The 25821-nt window shown below is 53.7% G+C and overlaps 4 protein-coding genes across 11 annotated transcripts in view; 1 reads left to right on the top strand and 3 right to left on the bottom strand.

Annotated features, from left to right (window-relative positions):
* Nucleotides 1-51: 51 nt before the first annotated feature.
* Nucleotides 52-2881, bottom strand: CFAP73 (cilia and flagella associated protein 73). Of its 3 annotated transcripts, XM_005524543.2 has the most exons (7): nucleotides 2315-2881; nucleotides 1775-1901; nucleotides 1517-1621; nucleotides 1249-1449; nucleotides 924-1145; nucleotides 555-713; nucleotides 52-460 (listed from the first exon to the last, which is right to left on the bottom strand). In XM_005524543.2, the coding sequence occupies exons 1-7, from the start codon at nucleotides 2668-2670 to the stop codon at nucleotides 365-367; spliced, it is 1266 nt and encodes a 421-aa protein (XP_005524600.2). In that variant the 5' UTR covers nucleotides 2671-2881; the 3' UTR covers nucleotides 52-364. The 3 variants fall into 3 exon arrangements, with proteins under 3 accessions (XP_005524600.2, XP_087921182.1, XP_087921183.1); XM_088065056.1 differs by having other exon boundaries at nucleotides 1517-1901; XM_088065057.1 differs by having other exon boundaries at nucleotides 52-476; nucleotides 1517-1901.
* A 113-nt stretch (nucleotides 2882-2994) lies between these two features.
* VSIG10 (V-set and immunoglobulin domain containing 10) lies at nucleotides 2995-9048 on the bottom strand. 2 transcript variants are annotated; one of them, XM_014253738.2, is made up of 8 exons: nucleotides 8924-9048; nucleotides 8426-8710; nucleotides 5442-5723; nucleotides 4406-4699; nucleotides 4198-4308; nucleotides 3936-3948; nucleotides 3663-3823; nucleotides 2995-3508 (listed from the first exon to the last, which is right to left on the bottom strand). In XM_014253738.2, the coding sequence occupies exons 1-8, from the start codon at nucleotides 9006-9008 to the stop codon at nucleotides 3462-3464; spliced, it is 1278 nt and encodes a 425-aa protein (XP_014109213.2). In that variant the 5' UTR covers nucleotides 9009-9048; the 3' UTR covers nucleotides 2995-3461. The 2 variants fall into 2 exon arrangements, with proteins under 2 accessions (XP_014109213.2, XP_014109214.2); XM_014253739.2 differs by having other exon boundaries at nucleotides 2995-3546.
* Nucleotides 9049-9831: 783 nt separating this feature from the next.
* Nucleotides 9832-12096, top strand: PEBP1 (phosphatidylethanolamine binding protein 1). Its single transcript, XM_005524410.3, has 4 exons — nucleotides 9832-10035; nucleotides 10348-10457; nucleotides 11049-11149; nucleotides 11272-12096. Exons 1-4 carry the CDS (start codon nucleotides 9901-9903, stop codon nucleotides 11487-11489), a joined length of 564 nt encoding a protein of 187 aa, XP_005524467.1. The 5' UTR covers nucleotides 9832-9900; the 3' UTR covers nucleotides 11490-12096.
* A 934-nt stretch (nucleotides 12097-13030) lies between these two features.
* Nucleotides 13031-25821, bottom strand: part of TAOK3 (TAO kinase 3) — a 74119-nt gene continuing 61328 nt past the window's right edge. For all 5 annotated transcript variants that reach the window (XM_014253914.2, XM_088064906.1, XM_088064905.1 and 2 more), the window contains 7 exons: nucleotides 20940-21176; nucleotides 20045-20173; nucleotides 19104-19307; nucleotides 16520-16759; nucleotides 15163-15375; nucleotides 14623-14805; nucleotides 13031-14549 (listed from right to left, as the gene is read on the bottom strand). In XM_014253914.2, the coding sequence (XP_014109389.2) occupies nucleotides 14388-14549; nucleotides 14623-14805; nucleotides 15163-15375; nucleotides 16520-16759; nucleotides 19104-19307; nucleotides 20045-20173; nucleotides 20940-21176 (1368 nt within the window). In that variant the 3' untranslated portion in view covers nucleotides 13031-14387. The remainder of the gene's footprint in view (nucleotides 14550-14622; nucleotides 14806-15162; nucleotides 15376-16519; nucleotides 16760-19103; nucleotides 19308-20044; nucleotides 20174-20939; nucleotides 21177-25821) is intronic.

Consider the following 25821-nt stretch of genomic DNA (forward strand, 5'->3'; position numbering starts at 1 on the left):
CCAAGCATCGTGCCCCTGTGCCTGGGGTAATTCTTTCCCTAGAGACACAAGAACAAGCAGGTGCTGCAGCTGCACAGTGGGATGTATTTTGATGTGAAATACCTTCAGAGATGCCAACAGCAGCTCCCTCCTCCTCCTCCCTCTGCCTCAGGTGCTCTGTGCAGGAGGGAATCTCAGGAGTGCCCTGGCCCTGCCCGGGTGTGGTGCCTCCCCAGTGTGCCTGTGCCACTGCCATCCGTGTTGCCTCTTGACATGGGCTTTCCAGACTTGCAGGGAATTACCTCTGTCCCCAGGGGTCCTGTGGCACCGTGCTGGCCCTGGCAGGTTCTCCCCAGCCCCAGGAGCAGGCAGGTGTCCCCAGGGGCTATCCCTGGTCCTGAAGCAGCCTGGCAGTGCCGTGGTGCTGCGGGTGTGTGCCAGTGGCACAGATGTCAGCCAGGCCCTGCATGCAGAGCAGCACCTGTGGAGATAGGAGCCTGATGCCACAGCCAGCCAGGGATGTAAATGTCCCTGTGTCCCCAGCCCCACTGTCCCGAGGAGAGAGTTGTGCTGACCATGTCCAACTGGGCCTTTGTGTCTTCCTGGCCTTGATTGATGGGGATCTTGAGCTCTGCAGTGATTTGCTGGAAGAGGTTCAGCACAGCCAGCCTGATCTGCCCCAGCAGCAGGGTCTTCTGCATGGCTGTGCTTTGGATGTGGGTCCAGCAGGACTCCTGAGGGACAGAGTGAACCCCTGGCCACTGCCCTGTGTCCTTCTGCACCCCAGGCCAGGCCAGGGAGACCCAGGAGCCCTGGCTGTGTATCCTCCCCATTTCAGAGCTGCTGCTTTTTGGGTATGTGGGGATCCTCAGTTCAGCCCAGAGGCTGCAGCCCAACCTGGCCCCGCTGCCTGGGGGTCCTTGGGCACCCCACATCCCCCTTACCCACTGCAGCACGTCTTGGTGGGCAGCCTCCAGGCGTGTGTGGAGCCGGGCCAGCTCATCCCTGGTGCCCTGGAGCTGGGTGCTGGCCTCCTGACGGTACCGCTGGAGCTGTGACCTGCCCTGGGCCAGCAGCTCCTGCCCGGCTTCTGCCTCCCGTGCCAGGGCTGCCCGCGCCCCCGCCAGCACCCCAAAATGCTCCAGCATGGCCGGCACGTCCTGGAACTGGGCAGTGGGTGACAACTGAGAGGCCGCAGGGCCGGAGGGACGACCCTTCCAAGGGGCTCTTGGGGACACGCAGGGTGGCACCGCGGGACCCCACGCTCACCTGCCCCATCCTGGCCAGCACGTCCAGCAGGTAGTCCCCGAAGGGCCGGAGGCTTCGCAGTCGCCGGGCCAGGCGCTCCCTGCGCCGCAGCAGCTGCTCCAGCTCCCGCTGCAGCCGGGCAGCCTCGGCCCGCTCCGCCGCCGCCCGCTCCCGCTGCTCGCCCGCCCGGCGCTCCGCCCGCTCCCGCCTGGCCGCCACCGCCTGCGCCGCGGGCACGGGCTCAGCGGCCACCCTCCGGCCAGCCCGGCCCCGGGCCCCAGCCCCGCACCTTGAGGAAGGACTCAAAGCTGAGCACGGCTTCGCGGTGCTGCTCTCGCCTCCGGGCCAGCTGCTGCCTGCGCTGCGCCAGGCGCTGCATCCGCCGCTCAAACTCCTGTGGGATGGATTGCAGGGTGCCGAGAGCATCGCCCCACGCTCGGGCAGCCCGGGGTGCGGCCCGTGGGTAGCTGGGGACGGCCCTGCCGGCAGCCTTGTTCCCGTGGCACACCTGCAGAGCCCGGGGAGGGGATGCTCGGGCCGCCCTCACCTGCCGCTGGTTCTGCAGCTCCCGCTCCGCCTCCGCCACCTCCCGTCTCTTGAGGAGCACACGAGTGGAGGGCGGGAGCGTGGCGGGCTCCCGTGTCCTGCCACGGGCTGCCTGCAGCTCGGCGGGGCTGGGGAGAGAAAGCCTGGGCAGAGCATCCACCACGGACAGGACTCCCACGGGCCACCGCTGCCCCCGGGGTTCCTGCCCACCCCTCCCACTTCAGCCTCCCCCACTTGGAGACCCCCAGCATCAGTGCTGGTCCCCAGGGAAGGAGAAGTCACACCACAATCTCAACTTTCCTGTTAGAACCCGGGGAATCCCCCTGCCTCCCCCCAGCCCATGGCTGCAGTGCCCTCTCCTCCCTGGGAGCCTCTGATGGGGAAGGACACTGTTCCCACCCACTGGGGACAGTGACACCCATCCTGGCAGTGGCACCCGGAGACGGGAACACAAAGGACATCACGGGGCACACAGGACATGCTGGCCTGGTTGCCAGCCCTTCGGTCACTTGCCGGGGGAGGGCAGAGGGCTCTCACTCACAGCAGCCGCAGCTTGTCTCGGAAAGCCACTCGGAACCGCTCCTCCAGCTCCGAGTCCATCTCGGCCGGTGCCTCCTCCCCGCCCAGGGGCCTGCGGAGGAGCTGGGAGCGGGACAGCCGAGCTGCTGGCAGCACAACAGAGTTGCCAGGGGCAGCCAGAGGCTCCCGCAGCTCCCTGGGATTTTCCTGGCTGGGCTCCGAGCGCCGCTGCGAGGGCGCGGTGCTGGGCACAGGGAACGCACCAGGGCTGCTTGCAGGGAGGCTCCCCCTCTCAGCCCTCAAGCCATCCCATCTTTCCACCCACACTCCGTTCCCTCCAGCCCTCAGACCCAGCTCCAGCCCCTCAGATCCCTCCATTCAGGCTCCATGGCCCTCCAGAGACCGCTGTCCCCACCCCTCCCTGTCCCCCTCAGCCTGCCCCAGCTCCCCCTGCTCTGACACCCCAGGGATGGCTCAGCCCCCGAGACTTCACCCACAGTGCAGATCCTGCTTCTCTCCGTGTGTCCCACGAGTGCTTCCCTTCCACTGCATGGGCCATCAGACCCCCCTGCCACCCCCCGTGTGCTGTCAGGTCCCCTTTGTCCCCCCACATGTGTGCTCATGACCCCATTACCCTACACCCACACTTGATGAGGAACAGATTTAACTCCTGACTTGGACACAGAGCAACACTGCAGAAGGAACAGGGGAAAAATATTTATAATACAAATAATTCTGCCTCTCCAGAGTGACTGTCACTCATGTCCTGCCCACACACCCCTTGCTTCTTCCCTTGCCCCAGGACCACTGCAGCCCCATGGTGATTTTCTCCATCCCACAGCTACTCATGGGGACTGAGCCAGAATCCCCTCTTGGAACTCGAGTTCATCACAGGCATCTAAGTGAGGGGGTTTCCCATTCTGCCTGTGCTGGGTGTCACCTTGTTTTAGGGACACCAACGACAAGAAGGAAAATGGAAGAGGAGAGAAAAAATGGAGAAACATGGCTGGGGAAGGACGGAGTGAAACTGTGGAAGGGGCAGGTGGAGAGAGAGGTGGGAAGGCTCTGCCTGAAGTGTCCTGAGACAGGACATTGACAGCCTGTGCTCAGCCACACACAGTGAGGGGCCAGCTTGATGCTGGATTCCAGCTGGAGCTCCGTGTGCTTCCTCAAGGAGGAATAGAAGCTATGAGCCTCCTGTCTCTTCTCTCACTTCCTGTGGAGAGACCCCGCCATGGAGCTCGTCATCATCACCTACACAGGGCACAGAGCAGCAGCATCTCAGCTACAACAGCCATCAAGAATTCCTCCCTCCCTGGCAGCTGCTCTGGGAACACCCACAGCTCAGCAGGGAGCAGGTGGTTCCTCACCTTCCATGAGGTGGTTCAGGTGAGCAGCCGGGGCCCTGCTCCCACCGACCAGCGCCATGGCCTCGTGCTCGGTGCAGCTGCTCAGGGCCTCCTCAGACCCCTTCCCCTCCTCGTCATCTTCAGAGTCCACCAGCACTAGGACATCCCCCGAGCCTGCATTCCTGGAAACAGCAGAGCAAGCTGGATAAAAGGCAGAGGGGAGCCTGTTTCCTGCCCTACAGGAAGACTGAGTAGTGATGCCATAAGGGACTGGGCTGAGGAATGTCAACTCACCTGAATGCAGCACCTGAACAGGAGAGAAAAGAGAGACAGCATTAGAAACTGCCCCTCTGGGAGTGCCACTGGTTTTACTGGATTGGACAACCCCTGCCAATCCTGCCTCCACCACATCTGTGCCTCCTCTAGACGCTCACTGGCAGTCCCATGCAGAGGCACAGACACAGAGGTGACATGCCCAGACACAGCACAGGCAACCCTGGCTGACTCCAGCACAGGGTTAGGGATAAAGCTCCAGGAAGGAAGAACCAATCCCTACCTCTGAGGCACAGGAGGGGATTGTAGTACAACACAACCCCAGTGATGGTGAGAACAGCCAGGAGGGACAGGACCACCACAGCACCCACGACCCCAACGATGTTCACTGGCTCTGCAGAGAGGGGACACAGATGGATGAGGAATTCTCAGTGCAAGCCAAAGAGCAGGTGTGCTGTGTCCCCAGGCCCTCCTGCCACAGCCCCACTCACGCTTCACCGTGAGGCAGACGAAGAGCTCCCTGAGCCCCACGGGGTTCTGGGCCTTGCAGACGTAGCAGCCGCCGTCAGTGCTCTGGGAGCAGTTCTGGATGGTGAGCCGGGACACGTTGCCCTCCTGGGCGATGAGGAACCTCCCCCCAGGCTGGATCTCCACCTCGGGCTGGCTGATGTCCCGGAGCCAGCTGAGCCGAGCTGCAGGGGTGCTCTCTGTCACCCGGCACGTCAGGGTCACATTGTCACCCACAAAGCAGGTCTGGGGGGGCTCAGATTCCAGGGAAGGGAGTTCTGAACAGCCCCGGGGGAAAAGAAAACAAAAACAGCAGTCAAGGAGGGAATGGAGGCAATTAACATAACGAGCAATCAAGCTTCTGGCTGATTAATAATCATTAACAGAAGGGAGGCAGGCAGGAGTCTGGGAGTTGAGCTCCATGGGTTTGGCATTTGGCTCACTCAGGAGCCTCCCAAGGAGTGACCTGACCAGCTTTCATGGTGCTCAGTCCCTTCTGACACCTGCCTTCATATCCCCGGGGAAAAATGGTCTGAGGGCAGCCAGCAGGCAGAGGAGAAGAGCAGCCCAAGCATTATTTTCCTCGGGATCAGCAAAGCTCTTGTGAAGCCTTGACAAGCCTTGGAGGATAAATACAGCCCAGATTTTCATCAGCCACTCAGATCCCCGAGATGCCTGAAGGGAACACCCAACCCTATCAAACCTCATCTGCCCACAGCCCCCAAACCACCTCTCACTTTCACACCGGTGTGTGGAAGCTTTCCACAGGTGAAAACACTGCTGGGGTGAAATTTGTTGGCTCCTGAAGATGGGCCCAAAACACAGCTCACATAAAACTCTGCTGTGATGGGTCTCAGCTGCAGGTCATCTGTGCCTCGTGCTGCACACGTGCCCTGCCATGCTACCTCCTGGTTTCCCTGACCTCCTCAGTGCTCTGGAGAGCAGGGAATGACCAGGGTACCCACCTGCCCCATGTTCACCAGCTTCATTAACAGTTTATGAGGCAGCAAATCCACTCACTTATCTCCACAGTGCAGGCAGGCTGCTCCTGCTTCACCACATGGCTGCCCACACACTTGAAGACCTTTTGGTGGGAGAGGTGGGAGCTGTTCAGCGTCTCCACGTGGGTGTCCGAGGAGCTGGTGGAGCTGATGACCCAGCTGGAGTTCTCCAAATCCTGCCCCTCTTCTCTCCAGTGCAGGGTGGGGTGGGGGTACCCCCCAGGCCAGCTGCAGAACAGCTGCAGCATCAGCCCCGATGAGGAGGTCTCAGCCCAGCACTTTGGGGTTGCCTGTGGTGGATCTGCCAGCAAGGACAGCACGAGGTCAGAAACACTTGCAGGGCTGGAATTCATTTGTGGTCATTCCCCTTGAAAAATCTTTCCTGTTTCCCTGCAAGTCTTGCTCCCTGACCTGCATCCCACAGATGTGCACAGCTGTAAGTGACAGCCAGCAGGGACCAAGAGGGGCTGTCACAGTCCCCACAGCCAAGCCTTGAGGGAGGGAAAATATTATTGCCACAGCTTTATCCAATGAAATGAGATAAACACAGCGGGAGAATGAAATCCCACTGCCCTGGTCCTCATGGCACAGTTCAGGGAGGGACACTGAGTCATCACTTGAGAACAAGGCACAGTCCTGGCTCTCTCCCAGCTGCTCCTTCCACACACATGCTGATTTAACAGCCAGAGGGATTCTGGACTCTGATCCAGGCAGAATTAACAGGGCATGCCCCTGTGTGTGCCTAATGCTGAACAAGACCCCACCAGGAGATCAAACCAAAGCCCCACACCAGAGGTGTCAGAGGGATGTCTTAGGCTTATTTTGGGGAGCATTTATTCAGGGGACTTTGAAACCACTTGAATTAATTAAAGAAACATCATGGCAAACTCTCATGTGAGCTGCAAGAACACACCTTCCTTCCCAGGGCTTGGCTCTCCAGAAACTGTACACACACCTCAGGTGATCTTTGAAACCACCCAGCTCTGGCAAGAAAGCTCTCTGCAACACTCCCTGTGTCCCACCTCTGGGGAGGATCAAACTGTTCCCAAACCCTGCCTGTGGTTAACAGGGCATCCTGTCAGCCTGAACCAGCAGAAACTGCCCCACGTGGATGGGGCACAGCCCCTCCAGGATGGCCAGTCAGAGCTGTGCTTTCTGTGCTGACCTCAGGAACAGTCTCCTGAAGCCATCAGCTTTACATCCTGAACTCCCAGGCTCTCCCAGCACAACTCTGCCTAAATAAATCTGCTCCCACAAAGTTAACAAACCAAAAGCCTATGAATGTCCACCCTCCCAAACACCAGCAAAAAGGACCTGTTGTGGTTTGACCCACAGAAGAGCCAACAGTGCTTGCATCAATCCACACACAGATGTGCCAAGGAACCCCTGGAGGTGTGGAACTGCAGTCTCCTTCACAGGTGCTTCCCATCCAAAGCAAACACAGAATCACAGCCCAAGGCAGGGCTGCACCTTTGTCCTGTCACTAGAATGTTTACTCTACTGCTTGTGGGGTTTTCAAAGTGCACTTTTGCAAACAAAAAGAGAACTTTTTTGGTACCACCCATGGGATGCATTGAAGACTGTCAGCTGTCATTCCCACACAAAACCTCTACATATCCTGGGAGGCTCTTCCACAGCAGTGCCAAGTCTGTGTCCAAAATCTGCCCCAGGATTAAATGTTCCACCAACAGAGATTGGTGAAAAAACAGGACCCTGCTACAGGTCAGAGGTTAAACTTCTAACATTTGCTGATGCTCCTCCTGCTGACCTAAAGCATTTCCAGAAATCTCTTTCCTCACCTATCAAAGGGTATGCCCACATCACCTTTGTCATATTTGGAAATTAGTTGACACAATTAATTCCAGACTAACAAATGAAGGTCAGAGTGCAGCACCAACACTTGGCACCCTGAGTGTTCTGCCCCAGTGCCCCAGATTTGGGGCTCCCCACTCCCAAGCCCAGTGCCTACATATCTATTCCCTGAAGCAGCCTGGGGTTCAATCCTTCCACACCCCATCTGCACATTCCTTGCTGCAGGAAAAGAATTTTTATTCCTGTAAACTTTCAAGAGGTTAATCTGTACAAAACAGGTGCAGTGTTTACACACAGGTAGAAGGAAGGAACACCCTGAAGGCAAACAGGTCTCATACATGGGAAGAGCAGCAAGGAAGGAAGGGGCCAAGGGAGTACCGAGGGTCAAAACGGAAAAAGTCCCTCTTCTCAGTCCTGAAGGAACCAAGAGAGGCACCAAGCACAGGACCTGTGCTCCCTGCTAATATGGAGGGAGCTGTTCCCATGGAATACATGAGGCATCACGGCAAATAATGGTGCAGCAGGAAGGATTAATTGGCTCGAGCAGTTTCCAGCCCAAACTTCCACCTGTGTTCTGAACATTTCTAAGGGAATGAACGGATTAAATAGGGATGGAGAGAGCACCAGAAGACACAGAAGGGCTAAAAGAAGTGGCCTGTGCTGATAACAGGCGTGCTCTCAGGACACTGCTCCCACATAAAGCTGAGGAATTCCATGCTTCCATCAGTGTAAGACTCCTCAGCTGGTAAGAGTTCTCCCACTAAAAGGATGGCACCGAAGAATAGCACAGCACATCTATCCCATCATCCAAGGGAAAGCAGACAGTGAGCAGCAGCCCCTACCCCAAGGTTTATGGAGACTCCAATCAGCCAGATTTTGAGGCAAAGAGTCCCCATGGAATAGCTACAGGGAATGGAAGATGTGCCCAAAAACTTGTTTATCACCAGCAATGAAGAAGAGACACAGCAAGGACTTGACAGCTGGCAAAAGCTCAGATCTCTTTCCCCTGCAAAAGCCAGATCTGCAACAGACCATTCAGACACACATTGTGGTGCTTGTGAGCAGATGTGAGAGAGATTCCACACAATAAAGCCGTTTTCACTTTCTAAATATTATTTTTCCACCAGCGCCGAATGAATTTGGGGATGTGGAAGGCCGAGGGAAGGAAGCTCAGCTGTGGGGATGACTTACTGGCCACCACGAGCTGCACCCTGTGCTCGTGGTCCGTCCTGTTCAGCACTTCTCTGCAGGTGTAGTTGCCCTGGTCCTGCTCACGCAGCTCCGTGATGCTCAGGGAGCTGTTGTCCACCAGGGAGAAGCGGACGTCCGGGGGGAAGGAGACCCTCGAGGAGAAGAGAGGTGGGAAGGAATGCGGATCCCCTTGGAACCAGACCACCTCGGTGGCTTCCTTGGACACGTTGCGGCATAAAAGGAGGATGCTTCCTCCCATCTGCCCAAAGACCACTTCATCTGTTCCTGGAAAAGAGAAGGGACGGCGTTAGGGATGTAGGGAATGGGCAAAGCCGCCTTCTGCCAGCAAAGACCTGGATATCTGATCTATATCAGCCTTCTGAAGTGCTTGTTAGGGGGCTGCTGAGGGCTCTCTGAGATGACTAAAAACATCCAGCGCAGACCAGGCTCAGGAAAAGGGACACAGCTCCCTGCTCCCCTCCCCTCAGCCCGCGCTACCTGCGGCCTCCCGGCGCGGCACCAGCCTCCAGACGCAAAGGGCGAGGAAGAGCCGCGCCGGCGGCATCCTGCCGCGGAGCTGCATGGCTGTGCGCCGCCGCCAGAGCCCCGCGGAGGCGGTACTGCCCGGCCGCCGCCCCGGCGAGAGGCCTGGGGAGGGCGGGCGTGCCCGGCTGGGGGAACCCGCCCGCCGGCGCCGTGAGGGGCCCGTGATGGGGTCGTCCAGCGGGTCCCGCCGCCCCAGAGCCGCCGTTTCGGGCCGCCGCCATCTTGGGACCCCCGCCCCCCCCGCCATCTTGGGGTCACCTCACTCCCCCTCGGCCGTGTGGGGCGGCCCCGGCAGAGCGGGGCCGGCGCTGCCGCCCGGTGCCGCCCATGGATCGGGAGCGTTTGACACAGCTTCAGGAGAGCGCTGTCGCCTGAACGGTGTCCCCCGAGTGGTGACCCCCACGTCCAGAGAGCTGCTCTAACCCACCCACTTAGAGACACCCCACAAGCAGCGCAGCGGGAAGAGCTAAAGAGATAAAGGGTTATTCCTCTGTGTGACCCCCCAGCAAGAGCGGTAACCACGCAACTATCCTCGGGTTTCTCCAGGACACCTTACACACGGCAGCTTGCAAGCACCAAGGCGTGCGTGAAGCAGAGCGCTGAGACCCACAGGGCTGCCCCACTGGGCCCTGACACGTGAATTATTAATTAACCTAATTAGGTAGGGGCGGTAGGGGCGACAGTGCTGGCCCAGGTAACCGGAGCTCGGCCGGCCCCCCTCGGCTCCGCCTGGGGGCGCCATAGTGCTGGCGCAGGGGAGGCCAGCGGTGCATCTCGGCCAATGGGAGAGGAGCATAGCGGCGTCTCCACCAATAGGAGCGGAGCATAGCGGCGTCTCCACCAATGGGAGCGGAGCGGGGCGGTGCCTCCGCCAAGGGGTACGGAGAGAGAGGCAGCCCCGAGCCGCCGCCGCAGCCGCAAGCGTCGCCATGCCGGTGGACCTGGCGAAATGGGACGGGCCGCTGAGCCTCGCCGAGGTGGAGCAGAAGCCGGCGCACCCACTGAGGGTCAAGTATGGCTCCGTGGAGATCGACGAGCTGGGCAAGGTGCTCACGCCCACTCAGGTGAGCAGCGCCCGGCCCTGCGCGCGGAGCTTGGCGCGGCAAAATGGCGGGATGCGGTCGGGCCTCTTGCGCTGTCGCTCTGGCAGCTGCCGCCGCAGCTTCACCCGGTGCGGGGGCAGAGAGGGGAGCTGAGCTTTGGGGGCGGCCGTGCCGCAGGAGAGAAGGCCCGTGGCTCTCACAGCCAGGGCGAGCTGGCACGAATGGCCTTGAACCCGTCGGGTGTCGCTGGCAGCGCAGGTCATGCTGGCCCTGTGTGCAGGGCAGTGGCTGGCGCTGACAGCGGGGCCGGTGCTATCGCGGTCACCCCTGCAGGTCCAGCATCGCCCCACCAGCATCGAGTGGGACGGCTGCGATCCCCAGAAGCTTTACACCCTGGTTCTGACAGACCCTGATGCGCCCAGTCGGAAGGACCCGAAGTTCAGGTAATGGGGATGGACAGCTCCGTGTCTTGTGTGGGGAAAAAGGAACATCTCTCCTGGGCTGAGCAGAGGCTTAAGGAGGAGGTGGGACTGTGTTCTGCCTAAGGTGCAGCTGTGGGGCTGTGGCTTGTCACAGAAATTGTGTCCTTGCATCTCTCCTTGAGCCAGGGACAGCATGGGGAGGAGCAGCTGCTCTTATTAGGGGTATTCAAAGATCTGTTGTAGCTGGAGCAGCACAGCTCTAATTTAGCACATATGTGAGTTGGAATTAGGTCTTGTTGGTGGCAGAATCTTAAATCTGGGACCAGCTCACCTTCCTCAAGTCAGCCTCAGCAGTGTGTGGAATGCCCACTCTCAGGGGTCAGGCTCTGGGCTTCCTGCAGCCACATGGAGCTGGTTTTGGCAGGCTGTGCATCCCAATGAAGCAGTGCCTGCTCTGGGACTGGTGCTGTTTGGGTTTTACAAACCAGGAGTGGCAGCTGTTTGTTTACCCCATGCTGGCAGCCTCATGGAAGAAGCAGCAGCTTGGAGTGATAAAGGGTCTTGTTATCTGCGGCTCTGCCAGTTTGATTGTTCTTTGCCCTCTCCTTTCAGGGAGTGGCATCACTTCCTGGTGACCAACATGAAAGGCAACAATGTGGGCAGCGGGACCGTGATGTCGGATTATGTTGGCTCCGGTCCTCCCAAGGGAACAGGTCGGTACCTGCAGCAATTCCTCTGTGATGCTGCATGGATCACACCCAGTGCAGAAGGGTGGGGAGGGAAGCCTGCGGGGGTCAGCTGGGGGCGCAGGTGGTGACGCTGTCCCTCCCCGCAGGGCTGCACCGCTACGTGTGGCTGGTGTACGAGCAGCCCCAGCAGCTGGCCTGCAACGAGCCCGTCCTGTCCAACCGCTCCGGGGACAAGCGCGGCAAGTTCAAGGTGGCCGCGTTCCGCAGCAAGTACGGGCTGGGGGCGCCGGTGGCGGGCACCTGCTACCAGGCTGAGTGGGATGACTACGTGCCCAAGCTGTACGAGCAGCTCTCGGGGAAGTAGGGCTGGGGCCCGTGGGGCACTGCAGCACTCGTGGGTGGGGCTGGCACAGCGCTGTAGTTCTGTTTTGTTAATGAGTTGAACCCAACTGTCCCGCTCTGACCGCTGGAAATGTCACTCTGTCGCTGTCCCTGCTGTGTCCAGGCCTGTGCTGATGCCCGTGGGATCCTAGCTAGAGAGCTGCTGATGGGTGTCCCTGGAAGGGCTGCTCCCTCCAGACTGACCTGCTTAAGGGAATCAAAAGCCTTTGTGAAGTAGTGTCAATTTAGGGGGTCTCTGCTGTCTTGGGAGGGCTTGAGGTGGCAGGGCTGTGGGTACACAACCACTTTGGGGTAGGTGCTGGCTGTGGAGACTCCCTTTACCAAGAGAGGAAAGGGCAGTCAAAGGGAAACTTCCTCCCCTTTTGTTTTCTTTCCCCCTTCTACCTTTGGCCAGTGCCTCCACATCACCACTACAGTAGTGAAGGTGCAGCTCTGGGGGGAGGCAGGAGCTGGCCTAGAACACTTCCTTCTGTTCTCTGCTGCCACTCAAAGCTGAGACCACTTTGTTTTGTTCAGTCCTGTGGTGACCTGCCCTGTGCTCACAGTGCAATTAAAAGCTTCCCAAGGTACTTGGTGTGCTTGGTTGTCTTCTTGGGGGACGAGGGCAGTGCTCAAGGAATAGTGGGGTGGTGGTGTGTTCCTGGGATGGGGCTGGACCCTGTGCCTGCAGCTCTCCTGGGACTCACTGATGCTGGAGGGACACAGCTCAAAGCCATCATATCTATGTTAAAAACATTCCCATCCTTAGCTCCTTCCCAAGGAATCTCCCCATGTTCCCAGACCCGTGGAGGCTCCTTCCCTCCAGAGGAGTCACCACAGCAGCTCTGACACCCCAGCAGTCAGTCTGGGCACCACCGGCTTTACTGACCTGAAACCACTTCCCAGCCCAGCTGCAGGTCCCAGGTGTTTCCTGCTCCTCCAGTGGCTTTGCAGTGAGGCCTGGGGGTGCTTCCCAAGTGCCTAGAGCAGAAATGAGCCTTTGGCTGAACCTGATGGCTATTAAAAGGTAAAAAAGGTGAAGCCAATGCATTTCAACTTCATGGAATCAGGAGCCTTCCCTCTTGTTTTTTCAAGCTGCTGTATCAAAGCTCTGCAGTGACATGGTCTGACAAACAGGAATCAGCAGCATCCCTGTGAGAACTGGGGATTCCAGAACTCAGGTGGATGCTGCTCCCCCAGGGCAGTTTTATCAGCCCAGCAGTTAAACCATTTCAACAGGATCAATAGTTTTCCAGGAAAACATCTCCAGCTCCTCCGACCAAGGCCCAGCAGAGTTAAGGTTGGAGCAGTGCTCACAAGGCTGATCCATCCTGGGACTGCTCAGGCTGGGAGGAAGATGTAAAAAATCCATTTGAAAAACCTCCAGTGTGAGGAAACCAAGCCCTGAGGTTCCTGAGGGACACCTGTGGAACGGGACATCTGTGGAATATATCCCCTCCCCATCCCCACCCTGCACCTGTGCTGGGCCACGAGCCACCCCTCCCACAATGACACAGCCAGGCATTGTGATGAACACTTTTATTTACAAATATAATTAAAAGCTCTGACAGTTATTCATGCTCTTCCCTGGAACCTGAAAAATGTTTTTGTTGTTTTGTTGGTTTTTTTGTCCTTTTTTTTTTTGTTGGTTTTTTTTTTAAAGTGCATGCAAAAGAAGTAAAGCCTTTTTTTTTCCTCTTTTTATTGTAAGAAAATACACAGTTTGAAAGTGTGAATAATGCAATATTTATGACCAAGATCATGGGGTTGGGGGTGGACTTGGGGGAGGAACAAAACAAAAAAAAAAACAAACCCCAAAAAACAAATAAAAAGAAAAACTGAAAAGGGCTGGGATGATCTAACAGACAGTGTTGAGCTCCGGAACGGAACTGGAGAGTGGGGGGTGGCTGGAGCAGGGAGGGAGAGGGGGAAAGAAGTAAAAAAATTTTTGATCAGAGAAACAGTTAAAATACAATATGAAAATAAGTAAAAGCTCTCCTTAAATTCCTTCTATACACAAAATACACGATTTGACAAAGCCCAATTTGTGCTACTGGGATCCTGTGGGCTCATTTAAGTGTATTCACATTCTCTGCGACAGCAGAAAATGATTTATGATACAATCAAGAATATGCCCAGGGGCCAGGGCTCGTCCCTGCTGCCCCTGGCATGGTTCTCCTAAAAATCACCACGTCGTCGCCCGCCCCTCCCCACCCCCAAAAAAGTAATAATATGTCACCACTGATATGTACAGCACGATTAAGTTCTTTTTTTTTTTCTGTAAAATGTATCAAATTTTTTTTTTCAATCTTTAATAAAATTTTTTTTTATTATTTAATTATTCCTGATGAATAAATACCAAAAAAATAAAAATAAAATAAAATTATGCAGCAGCTAGTTAAGGTAAGGCTGCGGATTCAGTCTCTCTCCCCCTGGGATCGTAGATATCTTTTAATTATTAATATTTTTTTGCTTGTACTTTCATTGATTGGTGGTAAAATGAATGATTGCTCAGAAGCAACATACATCCACTTGGTGGTTTTTTTATGGTTTTTGTTTTTTTTTTTTTTTTCTCCATTAAAATTGTCTCCAAAGTTTTCACTGAAACATTTTTAATCATTGCACAGAGACATCAATACTGTGACATACTATGAAAAGACTGCCAGGAGCTGTCCTGCACCGGGACGTGACGGGGGAAAGGGGCCCCTGATGGATAAGAATATACAGGCACTGGTCCGACACGATGTCAGTAAGAGAGACAGAAAGAGAGAGAGCACGCCCGTCAACATGGGGAATGTTGGGTTTGCAAGTTTTATCCTTACTTTGTTTGCTTTTTGTGGTTTTGTTTTTTTTTTTTTTTAAATGGCAAAGAAATTTAACCTCATCTATAGTCCTCCTTGGGATATTCTAATGTGACCAAATTCCCAAAGCCCATCCGCAGGCTCTCCATGTCAAATGTCTCAATCTCTCGCTCCTGCCTTTCCAACAGAAACTTGATCCTCTCGCTGCGTTCCTTCTGGAGGGCGGCGAGCTCCTCTTCGATCTGCAAGGAGCACAGTCAGCACCCCCAGCACAGCCCCACCCTGCGCGCCTGCCCAGATCCCTCCGGAACGTACCTTCTGTTCCAGGTGTGCCCTGCGCAGCGACACCCGTTGCTCCAGCTTCTGGAGCTCCCTTTCGTGCTGTGCTTCTGTCTGCATCTTAATTTTGCTCTGGTACGCGTTGAGCAGCTCCATCTCCTGCTGGAGCTGCAGTCTCAGGGCTTGGCATTCTGCTTCCTGGGCCTCGTCCAGCCGGAGCTGTGAGAGCATCGGGAAAACAACACTCAGATCCCTGCTGGGAATTCCTCTGCTCCCACACAAGTCACACATGACTCTTTCTTCCCAAAGCTGCTGGTGTTGGTGGCAGAGGGAGAAAGCAGGAAAGGCTTCATCAACAGCAGCTCTGCTCACACTGAGGCAGAGCATCAGAGATCCAGTCCTGAACCCCAGCACGCGAGGGGAGCAGGGGAAGGACGAATGTTGCACAGCTCACTTATTCCAAGAAGAAAAGTGCCACCTGATGTGTTATTTGAACAGTTTTTGTAACTCAGGGGCTGGAGAAATCCCCCCAGGGTAATGCCAGGCCCCAGAACTCCCCAAGCCCCCTGCACGTACCGCCTGCGAGGCCATCATCTCATTGATGCTCTGCTCGTACTGCTCGGCCAGGATGGCGAGCTTCCGTGTCTGCTCGTCCTTCAGGCTCTTCAGAATTGTCTTGTGCTCACTCTTTGGAGTTACTTCCAGCTGGTGATTCTTCAGTGCTTTGTACTGCTTAGTTTGCACTTTGCATGTGTCCTGGAACTGCTTTTTGATCTGCATTTCCATAGCCTGCCAAGGAAGGAACGACGTGAAGAGCGCGAAGGCTTTGGGAATGGAGAGGTTGTGGTATGTCCACATGGGTGGGGTTGTGGGAACCACAGCTTCCCACAGGGATTAACCTCCAGCTCAGGCCCTGCTGCAGCCTGGCCAGGAACAGCACCCACTGAGCCCTCCTCAGCCCAGGGCACTTCCATCCTCTGCCCCTGCTTCCTGCAGATCACCCAGCCCATCACCTGCCTTCCAAAACACATTTGCTTTTTCACAGCATCATTCCCCTTCCACATCCTGTCCACCTCAACCTTGCACTATGTGGAGGCTACAGATCTGAGAACTAGCAAGGGTGTGACAGTGACAGCAATGTCCCTTCCCTCTGGTGACCAGTGACCACAGGGAAAGGCTGGAGCTGTGCCAACCAGAGAGGTTGAAGTTTGGTATCATAAAAATAAATCTTTTTATTATTTTTATCATTTTATTTTTATTTTATTTTTAGGAAAATAAATACTCTTCCCCCAGAGGGTGCTGGCACTGCCCAGGCTCCCCAGGGAATGGCCCCAAGGCTGCCAGAGCTGCAGGGGCATTTGGTCAACGCTGCCAGGGATGCCCAGGGTGGGATTGCTGGGGTGTCTGTGCAGGAACAGGGGCTGGACCCCATGATCCCTGTGGGGCCCTTCCCACTCAGGATATTCCGTGATTCTGTGACAGTGGGAGAAGGAACATGTCTCTCCCACAGAGAGCAGCTCAGAGGTCTATAAGCACACTGGGGGTGTGCACAGAGCTCACTCAGAGCGCTCTGGGCACTCTCTGGACTCTGAAAGCACCACCCAACCCCTCTCCTCATCATTCTAAGCTGACACCAGCGAGGGCCTGAACAACACACAGCTCATCAGAAACAAGTTCTGTAACACTTTGCTTAGGACTGGACTATTTTACTTAATAGCTTCAATTAGCACAGCACTTTAAAAACCCTCTGTGAGCTCTGGGCTATCCCAGCCCACAGCTGCCCTTAGCCAGAGCTGCTCTGTGCAAAGCGGGGGAAGCAAGGGAGAGCACAGGGTGTGGAGAGCAGCGGTCCCACAGCACGGGTGCTGCGTGGAGGAGGCACGGACAGGAGGACAGAGGCTGGAGGAGGAGGAGGAAGGAAAGCTTGCAGCACCTTCAGATTCTTTGGTTGCTGCCGGAGCTCCATGAAATGCTTCCTGTGCAGCTCCCGCTCGCGCCGCTTGTTGTATTCCAGCTGGTTCTCGAGCTCAGTCTGGTGCTGCAGCCGGATGAGGTCCATGCGCAGCTTCTGCAGCGTGTGCAGCTGCCGGTACTCCAGCTCCCGCGTGGACTCGTCGTGCCGGATCAGCATCGCGTGCTCCATCTCCTTCTGCGTCCGCTTCTTGTTCAGCTCCTGCGCACACACACACGGCTCAGCGTGGGAATCCTGGCTGCAGGGCCCAGCTCACGAGGCTGAGGCTCCTGCTCACTGCTCTACACAACAGAGGGACTCCACATGTCACAGGGAAACACAAACCCAGCAGCACCATGGAGATGCTAAGAGTGACCACCTAATGACCGACCATCCATCCATCAATCCATCCATCCATCCATCCATCCATCCATCCATCCATCCATCCATCCATCATCCATCCATCCCTCCCTCCCCAGGAGTCCCCAGCAGGTGGCACCAGGACCCCACACAAGCCCTCTGTGCCTGCAGAAACTCGCAGCAGCTTTCAATGAACGCATCCCCAGGGTGCTCAGGGCTGGGGTGACAGAATCGAGGCTCCTGTCTGCTTTAAATTTCCCTGTGCCCCTGGTGGGTACTGGGAATGAGCTCCCCTCCCCATCACCTGCACTAGAGTGGCCAAAGCAGAGGTCAATGGCTCTAACACCACCTCAGGTGAGAAAATGAACTGCCCAGGTGGGATTTGGCCCAAGGTGCAGCAGGTTTTTAAAATGAGGCTGGAGCCCGAGGCTCAGGGGGTTGTGCAGTGTTCACCAAGAGCTCCTGCACAGGGTGTCCACAGTCCAGGGTTACCTTCCCCAAGCTCCAAGCCCAGGAAGGGGAAGACACCAGTTCCCTCCCTGATTCCTGCCAGAATCTGTGTCTCGAGGTGTCAGCCACGCTGTGCAGCACGGAGCTGCCTCCAGCTGTTCCCCTTCACAGAGCTGCAGGTGCATCCCTGATGCAGGCTCAGGTTACACAGCCTCAGCGCTGTGCTGCATCAGCACAGCAGGGCTGCCCCACCCACACCGTGCCCAGCACAGGAGAGCCCAGTGCTGCCTCAGCCTCACCAGTTTCTGCAGGAGAAGCAAAACCAGGTAATTACTCTGAGCTGCTGCTCACACGTGCTAATCCTGTTGTAACTCTCAATAAGAGCACCTGCAAACCTCAGCCCCTGTGGCTGCTACACCCAGCACAGGTTTGAGCTGAGAGGATGGGGAAGGAAACAAGGCCAGGGTTTCCCTCTGCCCTCTTGGCCCTAAGGGTGTAGCACGTGTTTACACTTCAGCAAAACTCGACCCCTGACAGCCAAGATTTAAAATTACATTACAAAATTACTGGTGTGCCAAAATGCCTTCCCACTGGCACAAAGGCAGGTGGGGCAGTGAGCAGGCAGGAGGGAGCTGTGGCACGTGTGCCTTCATCCCAGGACAGCTCAGCCAACCTCTCCCAAGCCCATCCCATGCCTGATTTCAGTTCACACAGCATAATCGCACACTGCCCTTCCACTTCCCTCAAACGCTTTTCCATTTGCACACAAACAACATCCATGGTTAGTTAAAATATGGAAAACACATTTTGGAAGTGTTATTTACTTCAGGTGATCCAGGTAGTTAGTAATGGCACATTTGAATTAGTAGGGATGTAATTTTCAGGGAATAAAAACTCAGACCATTCTGAAAGTTCAGTCTCTCATAAAAGCTTAAATGCAGGAGGTCAGAGGTGTGTTCCTGGTTAAATGCCATGCTAGGTAACTCAACTCTCTCATCCCTGCCACAGAGCTGACATGACCTAATAAAGGTGCTCAGATCTGAATTTTTGGAGTCAATTGTTTTCAGGGTGCCTGGGTTGAGATACCTGGATCTCAGCAAAGCAGCTTAGCAGCTGCAGGCACATCTGGACCCAAGGGCAGCAAAGCTCTGAACAAGTACAAAATATACTGAAAAACCTGAGGGTAGCAGGCCAAGCACAACTGGAAACTTTTGACCACTCTTCACTCAGTTTTCACTAAAACACCCTCTTCATCTGACAGTTTTTATCCAAAAATAACATCAATGAAGAACTCAGATACCACAGTGATGGCCACAGGAACATCTCCAAGTGGAAATACTTTCTCCAAAGTGGTGTTTGACCACCGGCAGCCTTGAGGCAAGGGGCAAAAACCAATGAGGGGAAGCAGGATGTGAAAAGCTGCTCCTTGACATCCCACATATCCCCACCCCACAGCTCTCCCTGACCCTCCCCACAGCCCAGACTGGGGCAGGACCCCCAAACCCAACACTCAGGAGCTGGGATGAAGCATCAAGCCCAGAGGAGGGGCCCACAGGGTGTTTCTGTCTGCAGTCAACACTGCCATCCCTCAACTGATCAAAGCAGCCCCAGCTGCATGGAAAACCATTTCCTAAAACTTTCTTACATTTTTCTCAGCTCTATTTAGCTGCTAGAAACATGAAGACCTAATTTCAGCCAAGACACAAAGCTAAGGCAGTTAAGGAAACGCTGGGAGAGGAAGTGAGGAGTGCCATACTTCCCGAATGTTCTGCTGCTCCATCTCGTGCCTCTTGATCATCGTTTTTCTCTTGAAGAAACGGCAGTTTTTGTCGTAGTAGAGTCTCTGCTGGCTGAGAAGCTGGGCCTCCTCTTCAGCCTGTGTGTGCTGCAGGTTCTCTTTGTGTTTGGATATCCTTTCTTGCTTCTCTTTCTTGGGCGTGCTGTGGTCCTCATTCATTTCCTGCAGGGTCAAAACAAGGCTTCCCTTAGCACCACAGTGACACAGGACCTGGGGGACCTTCCTGGCTCCTCCTCTGCCATTCAGTTCATGGAAGGACACCAAAATCCTACTAACAAAACCAACAGAACCAGACCTATCACCTGGCCATGCACAGCCCTGCTGCCCCTACAGCTGTACCAGGACCCACACTGAGAGTAGGAGGAAAAGTGGCCACCAAGCTCCTTGATAATCATTTTCTGACCTTTACCTTGACAGCAAATTATTCCTGCAATGTGGTGGAGACACTATTTAAATAATGCATTTTGACACAAATAAGCTACATATGAAGTTACTTCTTTTCCTAATTTATGTAAGTGATCACAGAGCTTTTAGTCAAGGGACATTGAATGGCTGCTCTGATTACTTGAAAAAAAAAAAAAAGATGAGGAGAAAGGGGAAGAAGAACTCACTGTGAAGTCCCATTTTCCCTCATCACCCTTGGTTTCAAAGATTCTGCTCTACAGCAAATTGTGAAGGCACCTGTAGCTACCCTCACAAATTGTTCTGGAAATGCTGCCAGATGCTCCCAGTTCCTGAAAATTCACTTGCTGAGAATCCAAATTTGCTTCCAAGCCTGACAATATCCCTTAAACCCCTGGGCTGGCCCAGGTCTATCAAAAGGAAAAGGTTTATCAAAAGGAAAGACTGGTTTGTGTTCATTCCACACCCCTTCAGCCCCAAAAATGAGGGTTTCTTGCCTCTTTAATCTTTTCCTTGCAAAGCTTGTATTGTTTCTTCTGACTTTCTAAAAAGGTCGCCAGGTCTTTCTTTTGCTGAGCCAAAATCTGTTGCTGGAATTTCTTTTCATCTGCTGCAGCTGCCTTTGCCTGCAATGTACAGAGAGGGGAAAAAATAACAAAAAAATAAAAAAAAAAGGTGAGTGAGCAGGTGCAGAACCCAGCACAAATCAGTGTTGTGGTTCGTGGTCAGTCATTTTGGTGACTGTGCTAGACAAAGCCATGAGTACTCAGCCACAGAAAAGCTGCTTGCACAGAAAATGCTCAGGTAAGTCTGAGGGCCTCCCTGTGCTTGTCATCTCCCAACCAAAACCACCCCAGAGGGCACAACCACACCAGTTTATTATGTGGATTAATGTGCTGTTTTATAGACTGAGTGACAGTTTTGTCACCCCCTCAGCTGAGGTAAAGCTCCCACCAAGGTCCCCACAGCCCCTTTTCTGCAGCTGTGGCACTGGTGGATGCCAACAGAGTGCCCATCAGCCAGAAAGGTGACTCGAGGCTGCTTCACCAGGGGCACAAGGTCACAGAATCACCAGCTTGGAAGAGATCTTCAAAATCATCGAGTCTAATCCATGCCCTAACACCCCACTGAGTACCACATCCAATCCTTTTTTAAACACATCCAGGGATGGTGACTCCACCATCTCCCTGGGCAGATCATTCCAGTACTTTATCACCCTTTCTGTAAAAAATTTTTCCTAATATCCAACCTAAATTTCCCTTGGCACAGCTTAAGCCTGTCCTCTCATTCTGCACCTCAGACCACGCGTTTGAGCGGCAACTCCCACAGCCGCCCCTGGAGACCTGGATTCTGCTGTCCCTCAGACCCTCAGGGACAGCTCCCTGCACTCACCTCCTTCTCCATCACAGCCACTTGCTTCTTGGCCAGCTTCTCCAGCTCAATGGACGAGTTGTTGGCGTGTGTCTCCACCTCCTTCTGCAGCTTGAGGCGGTGCTCGTCCATCTCGGCCTTCAACTTGTTCTCCAGGGCGATCAGCTGCTTCTGGTGCTGGCGCCGCATCCGCTTATATCCTGACATCTGTTCCCGCAGCTCGTTCTCCTGCTCATGCTCATGGATCTGTCTTGTAACCTGGGGTTGGGAACAGGGCAACAAGTGCTCCATGGCCTTGCTTCCCACACAAGCTGCTGCCATGCTGGCTGCTCACTGGAACCCAGGCCCTGCTCTGCTGCGCTCTCAGGAATCAACAGGGTTCAGAGGTGCCACAAGGTTTCTCTCTCATAACTTTTAGCCCCCGTCTTTTCCTGAAACTTTTATGTGTTTTCAGTAACACAGCAGAAAATGCCATATTGCAAATGAAGGAAGGGACTGGTTACTTATCACTCCAGGACACACTGGAGGAGATCTGGGAACAAAGGTGGCTGATGGACAATGTTCTTCAGACACCAGGGACAACCTTATTGAGACACAGGGCTCAGATCCTGAGGGTGGCTTGGACCCCCAAGATGCAGCCAGAAACCCCTCCCAAGCCACCAGTTCTTTCCTTCCTCCTCAAGTCAACCCCATGCCAATTCAATCCTTCAACATCTATTTTCTGCTAGGAGGAGCCTCCTTCAAAATTCCCCTTAAAATCCAAGATGATGACAGACTGAGCTCATTCCTTCCCAGAATTGAAAGTTTTCTAACAAGGGAACGCTGTTCTGGAACTGTGTGCTCTTAACAAGATTGATCAGATGGTCTAAGCAGATTTTAAACCCTGCTCAGCTGAAACAAACTCACAAGTTCCACATTCATTTCCAGGCCCAAGTGTATCCATGTGAAAGGAAGAAAAAAAACAAAACCCAACAGGCTGTGCCAAAAATGTTCAGAAGAAAATGCAAATGATGATGCTTCCATTTCAAAAGAAGAAAAGTGTCCAAGACTGGTTATTTTGTTGAAGACGGTCTCAGGAACTTCACTTATGAAAATCTGCTGATCGTTTATGTGACCTGAGAACCAAAAACTTGGTATGTGTGTGGAACTGCAGCCCCTGATTCTGTACAAGGAGACCTCTGTGAAGAACTCAGTTCTTTGAAGGTGATCACTGAAACTTTATGAACCAAGAGTCCCTCCTGCAGCCTGCCTTCCTGATGGATTCCTCCACAGCAGCCCAAAAACCTGGCACTACTACAGCACTGTTGTCATTTGAAGGCAGTTTTGTGGAGATTTCTGAAGTTCAGACAAAGGATGGGATACACCTAGAGAGCTGGGAAGGCTCACAAGGACAGAAGAGCAGCTGCTTCAGGGAGCTGCCATCCCAGTGCACTTGCTGGCTCCAGGGCTGGGAGGTGACAGGAAGCCACGTCGGAGCTCCAAAATGAACAGGTGAACACCCTGACTGAGGTCACCCAAGGCAGGCAGCAAGTGTCACCTGTCTCGCTTCAAGTGACTCCCAACACCTGGGAGGAGTGTGAAGAGGAACTCAGGAAGAGCCTCCCAAAGACTGCAGAGCCAGAGAACCAGCCTGAGCACAGCACTGTCAGACTCAGCTTGATCACTTCAGTGAGACTGAGTATCCACCACAAGCTGATGATGATGGACAAACCACTTCCTTCCTACAGGAAATTTCAGAATGCCGTTTTGGAGTGGCTGGATTAAGTACACTGACACCTCAGCAACTGCTGTAACAGAGCAGCCTGTAAATGCTTGAGACCCAAGCAGATCTAAGGCAGGCACCAGGATTAGGTGGGACTGTAGGAATGACCACAGAAACACAAACACCGTGTGAGCCCTGGCTTCTGCTACAGTTCAAAAAGCTTTTGGTTTTTCCAAGTGTACCAAGGACAGCCACACTTAGAAGAAGTTGGGAAGTGTTCTCATAGGAACTTGCACATTTCAGTCAAGTCCAGCAAGAGTAAGATCTCTGCCAGAAGCTTCCAGATAAGGAAGATTTCTCTGAGAATCCAAGTTAAGGGTAAGAGGCAGATGCCAGGTAAGACAGGCAGACCACCAACACTTCACACATGCCACTGACAACGTTCAGTGACATCCACCTGGGAGAGAACAGCCTTGGTCAGGCACTTGAAGAGAAATGGAGATCTGGGAGCCACCAGCAGTACAAGATCTTCCTGGATGTGCTATTTTTGGGGCCCGGCCCTTTTGTGAGCAATGGGATGTTCTGCACGGCACACTCCGTTCCCAGACGTTGGCAGAACAAAGCAAGCAGCAAGAGCCTAAGAAAAAATGGATCTAAGGATCCTCCAGCAACTTTGCCAATCTCCTTTGGTCTGATCTCTAATGAGATGTAGAATGTGCACTTGTTTTATTTACAGAAAAACTCACTAACTTTCATCCTTCTTTTTTTCCCTGCTCCTCTGCACCCCATTTCCAATTTTGCTCAGCTTTATCATGACAAGAATTCCATCTTGGAAAGATTTCCCATGAAATCTAGGATATTTATCCCTAACAATAGGATGCAATTGCTAATTACAAGCCTAGCTGATAAAGCCTTCCAGTCACAACAGAAGATGAGACATTAAAAAGTCAGAAGAACACAAAAGCAGTGCCTCATGCTAAAGATGAGAGAGGAGAGCAGCAGACTTGGTGGACATCTCGTGGATTTAATGTCCCCATTCAGCAAGCTCATGATAAAGACTTCATTTATCACCTTCATCTCCAGTCAAGTCCAACACTCTTCAGGACACTCTTCAAAGACAAAGCCTGCACATGGTGATCTCAGGGATGGGAGAATGTGGAAGAAATGAACATGAGTTACTGTACATGCCCAGTTCAGTACCAGAGAAGTCCTTCAGACTATGAATGAATAAAGGATTATGGTTTTAAAGATTAAGCCCCTAATGAACGAACAGCTCCAGCAACCATTTTAACAAGAAAATTTGGGGATGTTCCAGTAATCACCTTTCTGGTGCTCTTAGACAAAGACTCTTGGGACTCCATGCACTATTTGGAATATCCTGAGTGGGAAGGGCCCCACAGGGATCATGGGGTCCAGCCCCTGTTCCTGCACAGACACCCCAGCAATCCCACCCTGGGCGTCCCTGGCAGCGCTGTCCAAACACTCCTGGAGCTCTGGCAGCCTCGGGGCCATTCCCTGGGGAGCCTGGGCAGTGCCAGCACCCTCTGGGGAAGAACCTTTCCTGATATCCAAGCTCAACCTCCCTGGCACAGCCCCAGCCTTTCCCTGGCTCCTGTCCCTGCTCACAGGGAGCAGAGATCAGAGCTGCCCCTCAGGAAGAAGTCCACAAACATAACCCCACAGATTATCATGAGGCAAAAGGTGGTAACTACAAAATAAATTTGTTCTCCATAAAACCAGGAAACATCAGGATGCTTCACACCAGAAAGCTGCAGTTTCCTGGAGCTCTCCCTGCAGCACACAACAATCAATCATGTCATCAGGAGAACCAATAACCTGTATAAACCAGAACAGCTTTTATTAAGGTATGACATTTTCTCAGTTTCTTATCACTCTGCATCTTTGGCACACACAGAACTGAGAACAGAGATGTCTTTTCCAACCTACTCCCACAGGCAGTTCATTTGCCATAAAATCCAAACTTTCTTTCACCCCTCCAAGATTTTAGCTTTACGTAAGGAAGTTGAGCTCACAACTTCTCCTCCAAACCAGCAGCTGTTTAGAGTTCCCTTTTCTACACTGTTTATCCAAGATAGTGAATCCTCTCCTAAAGGACAGCAATTCTCACCTATAGACAACCAAAATTCTGAGCTCCTCAGTGCTGGAGGAAGCAGAGCTCTGAGTAAAACACTGCCAGCTGCTTCTCACAGCAAGAGGAGATGAGAAAGAACAAGTCCAAAATTTTAGAGGAAAGGTTTACAAAGGCAGCAGCCAGATGAGTCCACTGGGAGAAACTCAACCCTTTGGAATAAAACATCAGTGCTTCAGCAGAAGAGGGTGCAAGGTACCTGGTTCTGGGGCCAGGCTGCCCTGGTGCCATTTTCCTGGCCACATCCCGGGAATCCTGCTCACATGGACACAGACACTTGGCTCTGCAGGCCCCAGATGAGATCACATCGTTCTTTTGCTGGCATTTGGATTTCAAAGAGAACACCAAGGCCCTTGATAGAGTCTTCACTGTCTGATCTTTCTATGAAATGAGATGTCAGATGTGAGGGAAGAATCCTTCCCTGAGAGGGTGGGCAGGCACTGGCACAGGTGCCCAGAGAAGCTGTGGCTGCCCCTGGATCCCTGGAAGTGCCCAGGGCCAGGCTGGATGGGGCTGGGAGCCACCTGGGATGGTGGAAGGTGTCCCTGCCCATGGCAGGGGTGGAATGAGATGAGCTTTAGGATCCTTTCCAACCCAACCCATTCTGGGATTCTGTGAAGTTTTAACTACTTGATCATTGCCTTTGAAAACTGTAAAAGCAGCTGTTGAGGAGATGCACGAGGCAGGGAGGACCTAAGGGGTCAAGCCTGAAAGACACCCACAAGTGCAGATCAATGCATCTCTGAAGAGATGCAAAAAACAGCTTTCTCTTGAAATGTGGAGAGGTGTAGTCTCATCAACATGCAGAACACCTGCCCTTCTTTTCAAACAACAGCTTGCTGAGTTTCAAGAGATTTCTGGTTGTAACTTTTAACTTATGGATCACTGATAATCTGTGAAATAATATGGAGATGTAGGCACCCGGCCTCCATTTCACATGGCAACTTTTACTCCAACAGCAGAAATATGCAAGGCATTTTCCACCACTGTTCCAGGTGAGTGATGGTTACTGTTACCACACAAAACTGATCAAAGAGAAAAGTGGTGCAGAA

Source organism: Pseudopodoces humilis, chromosome 20 (assembly GCF_049639895.1).
Source record: "Pseudopodoces humilis isolate 2021_Gansu_Grassland_sample_001 chromosome 20, ASM4963989v1, whole genome shotgun sequence".
In the NCBI taxonomy this organism is placed as follows: domain Eukaryota; kingdom Metazoa; phylum Chordata; class Aves; order Passeriformes; family Paridae; genus Pseudopodoces; species Pseudopodoces humilis.